Source organism: Sarcophilus harrisii, chromosome 4 (genome assembly GCF_902635505.1).
Source record: "Sarcophilus harrisii chromosome 4, mSarHar1.11, whole genome shotgun sequence".
NCBI classification, from domain to species: Eukaryota; Metazoa; Chordata; class Mammalia; order Dasyuromorphia; family Dasyuridae; genus Sarcophilus; species Sarcophilus harrisii.
The window spans coordinates 304,457,373-304,469,586 of NC_045429.1; the positions used below are offsets into that span (position 1 = coordinate 304,457,373).

At 38.7% G+C, this 12,214-nt stretch overlaps 1 protein-coding gene across 1 annotated transcript in view; it reads right to left on the bottom strand.

The window, feature by feature from the left end:
• Positions 1–256: 256 nt before the first annotated feature.
• TBC1D16 (TBC1 domain family member 16) overlaps positions 257–12,214 on the bottom strand; it is a 118,630-nt gene continuing 106,672 nt past the window's right edge. The window contains exon 12 of the mRNA XM_031965584.1: positions 257–414. Coding sequence (XP_031821444.1) covers positions 397–414 — 18 coding nt within the window. The 3' untranslated portion in view covers positions 257–396. The remainder of the gene's footprint in view (positions 415–12,214) is intronic.

Sequence of the window (12,214 nt, forward strand, 5' to 3'; positions counted from 1 at the left end):
AAAGAACACTGGGAAATGAATGTAAACCTTTTGCATTTTTGTTTTTCTTCCCGGGTTATGTTTACCTTCTGAATCCAATTCTTCCTGTGCAACCAGAGAACTGTTTGGTTCTGCACACATAGATTGTATCTAGGACATGCTGTGACATATTTAACATGTATAGGACTGCTTGCCATCTGGGGGTGGGGGTAGAGGGAGGGAAAAAGTCGGAACAGAAGTGAGTGCAAGGGATAATGTTGTAAAAAATTACCCAGGCATGGGTTCTGTTAATAAAAAGTTATAATTATTTAAAAAAAAAAAAATCCCAAGCAAGGAGTCATCATGTCTTTGCAGTCCTCAGAAATTTCCAAGAGAGCTCTGAGTGAATGATCCATGGGATGACTTCTATAGATTCAGTCAGCTCCAACACACTTCCTTTGTAATGAAGAAAAATCAGTTGTGTAAAATCAAGCTTAATAGTATACACCACAATATGTACCTAAAGTCTCAATCTTCTCTAATGAAAAGAGGCATGTTTCATCATTGGGTCTTTTGAATTGAAATTGCTCATGTCATCTAAATTCATCAGCTTTTTAGTGTTTTAATCTACACAGAATCATAGCCATTGTGCCCTTGGCGCTTGCAACCATTTATAAGATCACAGATTTAGGGAGGGAAGTTAAGCGTTCACCTGATCCAACTGTCATTTTACAGAGGAGTAAAGTTAAGGCTCAAAAAGTTTAAGTCACTTGTTCAGAAACTATGTAAATAGTGACAATGGTAGAATTTGAGCATGATTTTAAATCCCAAGTCTGGTGCCTTCCCATTGAATCATGATGCCTCTTGGTTATGAAAATCCACTCATTCTTAATATTAATTAATAACATTTCATTCGTTCATTTGCCATAATTTATTCATCCAACTGAACTTTGCTCCAGTTCCTTTGCTACTACAAATTTCCACAACCATATCTATATCCATATATATATATATATGTTTATGCCTCTAACTTCTCTGTCTTTGGCCTCTTGAACCTACTAGTAAACTTGATGGGTCAAAAGGTATGAACTTTATTGACCTTTCCGGCATTCCAAATTCCTTTCCAGAGTGGTTAAATTAATTCACAATTCTACCAACAGTATTTTACAGGGCCACTGTTTCCATCTTTCGTAGTTCCCTTTTTCAGATGGTTTTGAAGGTCCAGTAAGCCATTGCTGCCAAACCTGCAGCACATATTTCTGTTCCAATCTCATGACCAATTTTCCATTTGGATGAGGAAAAGTTTGCCCAGAGTTCCAAGGAATGAAAGATTAGCATCCCATTTCAGTTCCAAGCATACTGGGCTAGCCATTGGAATGCTGGATCACTGGATCTGCATAGTCTGTTTCCCAGAAAAAAAGAAAGAGTACATTCTTCCCCTTATTTCTAGGTCTTGGGGAAACAAGAGGATCATAGGTAACAAAGCTAAAAGAGACTTTGAAGATGTACTGCCCTAAGGATTCTTAATCGGGGGATTCATGAACCTGGTTGTGTTTTACTTTATAATTGTATTTCAATATAATTAGTTTCCTTTATAATCTTCTGTATTTTTATTTATGCATTCAAAAACATTAGGACTTTACCAAACTACCAAAGGGATCCATGATATAAAAATAGTTAGGACTTCCCGTCCAGTCCAATCTTGTTTCATAAATGAAAAAACTGGGCCGTAGGCAATCTGTCATTTGATCAAGTCAGACAAGTAGTAGATGGCAAAGCTGAAATTCAAATCCAGGTACTATTTCTCTAAATCTATCATATCACCCCCATCTCCCTAGTTTAACAAGTGCATTGTTCTCTGAGGGAAGCTTTCCCCTTAAGGAAACAATGGTGTGCTGAGTAGAAGTGAAAGGCAAGCCCTGGGAATGACCTAGGAAATGATGAACTTTTAAAAGTTTGACTCTATGCCCTCGGCAGTCTCACAGGGTACATTTACAGATTCCTGCCTTAGATATAGGGGCTCAGACTGGCCAAAATAATGAACTAGAAGCAGCATAGTGTAGTAATTTCTATGAAGATGATTCTCAGATTCAAATACCTCATTCTTTCTCCTGAGTTCTAGTCCCAAATAAGCAACTTCTTATTAGATATCTTTAAGTGGATGTCTGGACCTATAAGCTATGTGATCCTGGGCAAGTCATTTTACCCTATTTGCCTCAATCTCCTCATTTGTAAAATGAGCTAGAGAAGAAAACAAATGGCAAATCAATCCCCTATCATTGTCAAGATAACCCCAATAGAGTCATTAAGAGTTGGACGTGATTGAAAAAAAAAAAAAAAAAAAAGACTGAATAGACATCCAATGGATACTACAAGTAAAACAAAATTCATTATATTTTTCTCCAATCCCTGTCTTTTCCCTCTCTATTTCTAATGAGAGCATTACCATCCTTCCAGTCTTCTAAATTTGCTATCTGGATCATCCTTGACTTTTCTCTCTCCCTCAAATTGAATTTTTCTTTCTTCTTTCTTTCCTTCTTCCATTTCTTTCTTTAGAATTGTAAAACAGCCCTTTTGTTGGACCCCAAGTGAGACTAGCATTCCCAAATGCCTCTCTCCATGCACACATATAGTATAGTCCTTTCCTTGGACATTTTCTCTTCAACTCAAATTTCATTTTTCTTCAATAATGATTTGGTTTTTTTTTCCTCATTAAGTTAACAGATCCCAATAAAACTGTATTCATAGCCATTTCTATAAGAATGCTCCAATACCAAAGTTGCATGTTCACGACCAATTACTCATTAGTATTACTGATTTTTTTAAAACAGCATTTTAAAAAAATACATGCAAAGATAGTTTTCCACATTCACCTTTGCAAAACCCTGTTTCAACCCAAATTTCTAATCAGTTTCTAAGCCTTGTAAATTCTACTACCACCACTACATCTCAAATCCATCCTTTTCTCCCCAATCACATGATCACCACCCTAGCTGAGGTCCTCCTTATACCTATACCATTGCAATAACTTCCTAGTTCTCCTTGGCTCTAGTCAGTCTCTATTCCAATCCACTTTCCAAATAGCTGTCAAAGAAATGTGCTTTAAGCACAGGGATAATTATGTCACAACTTGGACTAAGAAACTCCAATGGTTCCTTCTTCCCTCCAGGATAAAATACATAACCTCCTCTGCCTGACTTCTAAAACCTTTCATAATCTGGTTCCTTGCTTACCTTTCCAAAATTAGTGTACAGCACTATCCTTCACAGACTCCATATTCCAGCCCAATTATTATTCATTTTTTCCCATCTATGATTTTCCTTCTGTCTTTCATACCTTCTCTCTACCTCTGCTTCCTTAAAAACTTAACTCAATTGGCCATCTCCTATAGGAAGCCCAAACTAACATTTCCAGTTACTAGTCTCTCCCCTGAGAAATTATTTTGTATCTAATTATCTGTGTATATATCGTTTTCCCCCAATACAGTGCAAATTCCTTGGGATTAGAGATTCTCATTCTTTTTTTTAAGTTTTTGTATTCCTGGTGTTGTCTATGACACTACACATATGAAGTACTTAATAGGTATTTTTAAATGAAAAGGATAAAAAAACACTGCATTAAATATCAGAAGACCTTTCTGGGCTCTTTTTTTTTTTCCCTACAAAAGGAAAGGAGTGAGAGTGGGCTCTTAAGTTGTTTAGCTCAGGCCCCCTGCTCTGCTGAAGTTGCCACCATTCTAAAAAATTCCTTTAGTTTTTTAAGGATTATAGAATATTCTCTGGGACCCAAGAACGGGCTGGAAGAACCAGCAGGAAAGATGTAACCAGTTCCCTTTTTTTTCTTTTTTAAACTCAGTTCAAATGTGGAGAACAGATTTCAAGGAGTTGGGGGGAAAACTAGCTTTGTCATTCACTCGTGTATTGTGTGTGTGCATCCACACATGTATTCTGTGCTATATTGATAAGGCCAAGGTTGTGAGCTAGATCCCTGCAGTTATCAGTTAGCTTTGCTCTATTTTATAGTCAGAGATCAAACCTTTCACCCTAAAACAAGATAGGGTATTGGCAGAAACACATGATTGGAACTCAAGAGCCCCGAGTTTTAGTCCTGCTGCTAATTGGCTGTGTGGCTTTGGGCAAGCAATCTCTCTCATCTGTAAAAAGAAAGGCTCAGGCTAGATGATCCTCAAGGACCCTGCTAGAGTTGAGTATTTTAAATAATGGTGATAAAATGATAGCCAGAATTTCACTTTCTGGATGGGATCCGAAACATGAAAAGCCAGTAGTATTAAGGACATAGGAGAGATGTCCCATACTCACCAGAGAAAAACCACTATTTATATTTGGCTATTCCTCAGTTCCCAGATGCTACAGTTGCTTAGCACCTTTGCCAAGGTCAAATATTCATTCTTAGTACTTTTCCCCCTACACTGGTTATCATGTTGTTTCAAGGCATTGGGTCAAAAGTCCCATGGTAGACTATTAATTCTTATAAAAGAACAGCATACAATTCCTGCTGGTTAGAGTTCGTCAGTCTATTAGTATTGTGTCCCACCTTATAGCAGTTATTTTCTAATATATTTAGGAGTTCTTTTCCATACTTAGCCTCCTTTCTAGGCTTTCAGACTGTCCCCTCCTTTCTACAATGAAATCTTTCTTCACTTCGGCCTTTCCAAAAGACTTGTTAATTTTCTTCAAAGCTCAAGTCCTGTCTTCTAATTCCTTTGTTAGTTTAAATCCCCTCCTCCAAGTACCAAACACATGTTTTTTGTTTTTTTTTTTTTAATTTAAAAAGTTACATATTGTATTCCCCTGGTTTGTTGGGTTCTTCATTCTCAAAGAAAACCAATGATATAAAGAGGGGGATATCTTGACTTGCAAGTGAAGTGAGGCAGAACTGTGGAAAGTTATTAGCCCCACTGTCTCCTCCAACGTCATCAGAATCCAATGACAAGATATAGGTCGTCAGAATAATGGTGATGGCTTTGAATGAAATGAGGGACTTTGGCCTTTTTAAGCCAAGATATTTCCCAGGTCCCAGTTTGTCTACAACAGGACAGCAGAGACTATTCATTTTCACTGTTGAGAAGGCTGAAAATCCCTTAGATTTAAATAAGTCAATTCACTGGAAGGTCAAACACTAAAGCTTAAACTTAAATACTTTGGTCACATGAGAAAACATTGGAAAAGACCTTGATGTTCAAAAAGAAAAAGTTTCCATGGTATATGCAAATAGTATCATGAAACAGTGAACAGGAACATAACACAAATTTCAGGAGATAGTGAAGGATAGAAGGTATGATATGGCCCATAGGTCATGAAGAGGCACACATCAGTGAATGAATTCCTATTTCCTAATATGGGGCGTTTTTTTAAATGTACTCATTGCTTATTAAATACCTGTTGTATTGGATTTGATGAAAATAATGGCTCATTCTTCTAATACTTAAATATTCATACATTGCTTTTTTCAAAATAATCCTATTAGTAGGGGTAGGAAGTACAAGAACTTCCATTTTACAAATAAAGATACTAAGGCTCAAAGAAGTTAAATGATTTTCCTAAAGTCACACTGCTAGTAAGAATCAGAGATGGACGCTTGATCTCAGGTCTCCTAGCTCTAAGGCCAGACCTCATTCACTACAGTGTCCCCATGGAGTCTGTGTGTGTGGGTTGGTGATCGCAGGGGATCATCACTAACATATATCACTTTGAACCACTTGGGGAAATCTTACACCACCTCCTTATTGCTATCTATTCCATAATCCGATATGAGAAGTAAGGACCAAGAACCTACCCATGTTTACCTTTTACTTCGTTTTTTACTGTTTTGAATTATGCTCAATGGGAATGTGAGCTGCCCCACAGAATATTGCTCTTTGATAATCATGAGACAATTTGTATTGTACTCTTATTGTATCCTTATTACTATTTTCCAAGTACTACATATAGCAGGGATCTGTAGATTTCAGATCTGTGAATTAAAGTTTTTTGGTCAATTGCATTTCAATATGACTGGTTTCCTTTGTGATTCTACATATTTTATTTTTATGCATTTCCCAATATTACTGATACACTGGGCAATGGGAAATATTAACAATAGAAAACATTGAATATCTGTACAAATTCCTCCCCTTTCCTCTCCCTCCAAGCCCAATGTATTCACTGAGTTTGGCTAGGTACTAGGACTTTCCCACAGAGAGGTTCAGTCCCTTCACCAGACTGCCCTAAAGTTATTAGCACAATGCTTGCATCAGTTGGTGTCAGCAACATGTCTTCTTCCACTTTCCTTCTCCCCAACCAGCCTGGTATCCTAAGAGCAATCTCACCCAGCTCTTCAGTTCTACCTTTTCTCACCAGCCACAAGAGAAGTGTGTAAATACACATGGCAATTTGGGGCCCTGACACACACCTGCTGTCATTTCCCCAGACCTCTGGGAAAATGCTGTTTCCTCTTATGACCTAGCAAGAGACTGCAGGAGCTAGGGACAGCAATGAGCTGCCAGTAAGTCTGCATATCACCATGAGCCAAGTGGGGAAGCCTCATTGCATCACCTTCACTGCACCTTCCTTTTCCATTGCATCATCATGTAGAAACATTCCTGTACCAATTCCCTCCCTTCTCCCCACCACTTCATTATATTTCCCAGCACTTCATTACTTTCAAATCAAGAAGGAAACCTGGGAATTCTTGAGGAACCAGGCCAAATCATCACCCCACAAGCAAGTAAGAAACTCGTGCAATCTTGTCCATCAAATATACTCTTTTCCCAACTGTTCCCTGCTCTTCTCTTATACAAATGGATTGTAAATTGCCAGAGATCAGGTACCTTGCTTTCTCTTTGACTTCTTCAACTAGCGCTCAGTAAAAGGCTTCACGCAGTATGGAACTCAAGTCTCGCTGCCCACTAACTTTCCCAAACTTCCTTCGGCTCTACTTCTCCTTCTGCTAAATGAGTAATGCAAGAAAGAAAATTCCTATGAAAATACAATTAAAAGGGAAGCTGGCTTTGGTTATATTTCTTTCAGGTTGGCTTCCTGATTTCTCTTATGTAGTCACATTTCAATCCAGGGTCTTCACATACTCCTTTATTAGGCTCTGGGTATTTGGAGCACCATTAGGTATCCAGGACTTTAACTGTGGCTGGCCTCTTCAACAGTGTTGTGGAAGCCACGGATGACATCTTAGGCTATTGCTTTCTGTGCAGGGTTTTTCTGCCTTCCTGGGTCCCTCCCCCTTGCCCAAGTTCTCCCTCTAGTACACAAACAGGAGGTCCCTGTAGAAGCCATTAGATGTTTTTCTCTTCTAAGAAAAGGCTGATTTCATGTTACCCGTGAGATCCCAGGATAATTCCTTGCTTGTAAGATCAGAAAGGTATTGCACCAGCTTCAGGGAATTAGGTAGCTAGGAGTGGGTAGGGACCTGTAAAATCACACCAGACCAGGAAGTAAACGTTCATGAGACCTACTAGTGAGGGTCATCTGGATTAATTAAAATATTCCTTAGCCAAGATCAGAAAACTGACAACTTACATTTTACATACAGGGAAATCTCTCTACCATTCCATGGACCTTTTGTTATATATATCCCTTCCACATTTCTTGAGTTAAGGGTTGGTGCCTCCAGGATTTGGAAAATACAAGTAAAATTTTTTTGACCTTTGCTTTGTATTAGAGAAGTCTGAATTATTATGGTTTTAAAAGATGAAATATGTTGATACTTTTTTTATACTTTATGCATCCGAGTTTCTACACTTTTTCTGTATCATCTGCTGGTCTTCAAGTATCATCTGTGGCTTCCACAATACTCCCCATCCCCAATAATTCCCATTTAATTTCTTACGTCACCCTGAGATATATTGAAATCATGATAAGGAAAGTCCTTATATGGAAAAGATAATTGTACTTTCACATCTCCAAAACCTAAATCAGAACTCAACCTCCAGAAATCTTTTCCTTTTAAACCTCATCTTGCACTGACCACTCCTTTACCATGTTCTGTCAAGACTGTTCTCCTTATATGAATTTATATTTGTTTGCATATGATTTGTCTTCAAATATATATATACATAATACATACAAATATATGTACCCACAATAGACAGCCAAGTGTTTGGGAGGGTGTGTGTATTGAGCAGAAAGCACCGCAGGGGATCTACTGAGTTCTTTTCCACCTTTCCCCCTCACTTCATGAGATTTTAGCTTGTAAAGAACAGGTAAAATAGACAATGAGGTATAAAAGCTTTGTCTCTTTCAGACTTGAAATCATTACATTTGCATGTTATAAAAAATATCCTCAGATTTTAAATGGATGATTTTGCACTTCATATAGGTGTAAAACATTTCTGACTTATTGTTTATCGTTCAGTTGTGTCTGGTATTTTCTTCAAAGAAACTGTAGTGGTTTTCCATTTCCTCCTTCAGCTCACTTTACAGATAAGGAAAATGAGGCAAACAGGGTTAAGTGACTTGTCCAGGATCACACCCCAGTAAGTGTCTGATTTGAACTCAGGAAGATGAGTCTTCCTGACTCCAGATCTAGTACTTTACCCACTGCAACATCTGGTTTATTCAAAGACTATAAAGGGTGAGAAATAGCCCTTTTAGGAGATAAGAATGTTTCCCCATCAACTTGATGGACTCCCCCATCAACATGAAGCATCTGCTACAATCATGGTGGTCTTTTAAAAGTGAGCTAGTCAGCTTTTCTGGTCAGTCCTGAGAATCATATTTGACACTCAAGATGAGAGGTAACCAAAGAATCAAGAATCCAGTTCCTGAAAGGCAATTACTCATTGTTTTTTCATTGTTGCCTCTTCCAGAGAGCAAGGTAGGGGAAGAAGAGCTTTGGCTCCTCTTCTCCCACAAACAATGTTTTCTTGCAGCAGAGTTAGTCATGTTAGAGAAACTATGTCTGGCAGAGAGCAAGCTCTGCATCTGGCTGGAGGGAGGAGCAGGTCCAGGAAGCCTGTCCGAGTGACCTGCACAGCAAATATTCTGCAGAGGGAGTAACAAGCATGTGAAGACATTTAAAAAAATAAATAAATAAAAGATACCTGGCCCTGTCATGTCCTGAGGTGGATTCCCTATGGGTATTGCTTTTCTATTAGTGGACTCTTTGTAGATACCCAATCTTCCCAGTGCACCTCAGATTTGGGGAAGGTTTTTGTAGCTACTTTTCTTAGTATGCAATTTCAGTAAATGCCTTTTGCTTTTAGTGAACTGTACCTTTTGGCTATTAAAGATAAATATATTGGTTGGGGCTTATGGGTTTTGCCTCTTTAATTTTGGGAGTAGACTCTCAAGAGTACTCTGAACCTGAGGTATAGTCATTCTCTGAAGGACCTAATATGTAAGTATGAGTTGCAGAGAGAGGTATTTGGAAGGGGTATAAGCTGGGTGGTCCGTCTATATATGCTTCCCTCTCTAATTTCACATTTGCATATTGGGTGAATAGTGTCTAAAATCAGAAAGATGAGTCTTCTTGACTACAAAATTAGTTTCAGGCTCCTATTAATTGTTTGATTCTGGGTAAGTCACTTAACCCTGGCTTGCCCCAGTTTCTTTATCTGTAAAATGAGCTAGAGAAGGAAAGGCAAACCACTCCATTATCTTTGTCAAGCAAACCCCAAATAGGGTCACAAAAAGTCAAACAACTGAAAAAAGACTAAATAACAATAATAAGGTAGAAATGAAGGAGAGAGAGAGATAGGACCCTGACTTTTATAGGAACATGAATTCTAAAGGTAGAAGGGATACCTAGAAATCAACTTGGTTTAAAACTTTGCCTTCACATAAGTCAAGTATTATCACCACTTTTAAGGAAAAGTTTTAATTAAGGCTTGAAGAGGCTAGGTTACTTAATTAGTAGCTTGAAACTCATGGTCTTTAAGGATTTTAGAAAATGTCATTATTTGCTTGGAAGACACCTTTTCTGCTTAATCAATTCAAATCTAGTTGGGTACGTTATAGTAAATAACATACTTTTAGATATCTTTTGGTCTTTTGATGCAGAATAATTCTGTGATTTTGATTCTAATCATATTTTATCCTTTGTATAGCTTGTTTATCCACAGTTGTTTGTGTGTCATTGCACCTATTAGACAGGGAGCTCCTTGAAATAGGGACTGTCTTTTACCTTTATTAGGCTTAGCAAATCCTAGCATACACCATATATTTAATAAGTGGTTACTGATTGAGATGAAAAATATCAATGCAAAACCATTCATAATAATAAAAGAATGAATCAAAGTGGATTTCTTGTGATCTAGTTAAAAAATAAACTATATATATAGTGAATCTGTACCTGGGGCCAGAAAGACAAGGTTTCAAGTTACCATTGTCACATACTGGCTGCAATACTGCTCAAGTCACAACCTCAGTGCTCTAGGCAATTCTCTAAATTACAAATGAGCTGCTGACTTGCCAAACTGCACCTGGGAGTTGCCTACATTAGGGAAATCACAAGTCTAGATCATTGTATTATAGCTCCAGAATACAAGGATAAAACATGATCCCACTGCAAAATGATATTCAGAATCCTGCTGGGGTTCTAGTCCACAGCCAAGACCAAATATGCCATTCCTTTTACCTATCCCTGATACCTTCTTCTCCCTATCAAACTTCCTATAGTAACATCAGGTTCTTCCCCCGTTATCCTCAGTGGCTGAATTCCTTAAGATGTCCCCTAATTATCACATTTTCCATCTACGGCACCCCTTCTCCAACTTTTAAGCATTTTCTTGGGAACAGTCTAGAGAAGAGAAGTGGTGAAGAGGAAGCAGATGACATTACCTAATTAAAAGAACAAGAGAAACTCACTGGCAAAATGGACTAAGAAGCAGAGACAATTTAAGCAGCCAGAACATGAAAGCAGGGACATTGCTAACAGTACTGACTGGGAGAGAAGAATGGGGAGATTTAACCATGCACTAGTATCGGCCTAGGCTGCCATTCCTGCTTAGTGACTGAAAATGGTCACATTTTCTTTCTCCTATGGGCTCATCTCTAGCCCAAGCTCCCCTCCCCCACCCACAGCTCAAGCACTGCTAAACTAAGCAGATTAAATCAAAATACTGTTATTAATTCAAGCAAAGAAGCAAAATAAATGATACTCTGACAGTGACTGGAAGCGATTGGAGAGTGAGAGTGTGTGAGTGTGTGTATGTATGTAAGAGTAAAAATCCCAGTGAAAAATCCCTCACATGAGCAAAGATTTCTCTTAGGTTTCTAGAATAAGCAGCACTTCTTTTTCTTAAGCTTCCAGAATAACCAACTCTAACCCTTGCACCGGAAATAGGGACTTTGCCCAAGATAAGCAAACTGAACTTATGAAATAGCTGTACTAGCCAGTCAAATTCTTTGCTGGTTGGAAATTGTGTTGTTTACCAGAGAGTCACATTTGGAGTCTCTCAACCCAAATTATCTTTCTAAGGGCTTCCCAGGTCCCCACAGATCCAGGAAGAGAATTTGAGGACAAAGAATTCTGTGTGTGTGTGAAAGAGATGGGGAAGAGGGGGAGGGATTGTTGAAGGTGGACAGAAAGAATTCCAGAAGGTATGGTATATGTGACTTCTGCTAGACTGGCACCTCCTTGTGTGTATGTATATGCATTGGGGTGTAGGTGAGGCAGGTAGGGAGAAGACAGCCCACTGGACTTAGGGCACAAGACCTTGTGAGAGATTTTTAATGACTAGGATTAGCTAAAAATAATTCCCTGTGCAAGGGGCTAAAGGCTGCCCTAGAGAGAAAATTCTGAGTCCCCTGTTGAGTGCACTGGGTGAAAGGCAGCCCCTACAGTCTCACCAATAGTGCTGAGCCCAGGAAGTTTCATTTTTCAGGTTGGCCTAGCATAAGGGACCTAAATGCTTTTCCTTCGAATTTCTGCTGCTCTTATTTTCATTGAGAAGCGATTACTTAAGAGAGGCTGCCAACTCGCACAACATCCCTTTAATTAGATTCTTCCAAATTTACTTTGTCACTGGGGTTATTAATATTTATCTGGAGCAAACCTGACATTATTAGATTAGCAGCTGGGCTCTAGGGAGAAAAGCCTCCACCCTTCCTGTGGTCCCCCTTTTGTGAGGCCGTGGCAGTTACGGAGGATAGGCAAACCTCAGATATGCCTTCTTTTGGAAAATGCACCTTTATTAAAGGAAATCAGTTGGCCTTTGGGGGTGGGGAGATCGTGAGCATGCAGGGAGAAGTAATTCTAGTTCTATTCCAGAGGGGAAAAAACCTAAACAGGCTAGTGTTCT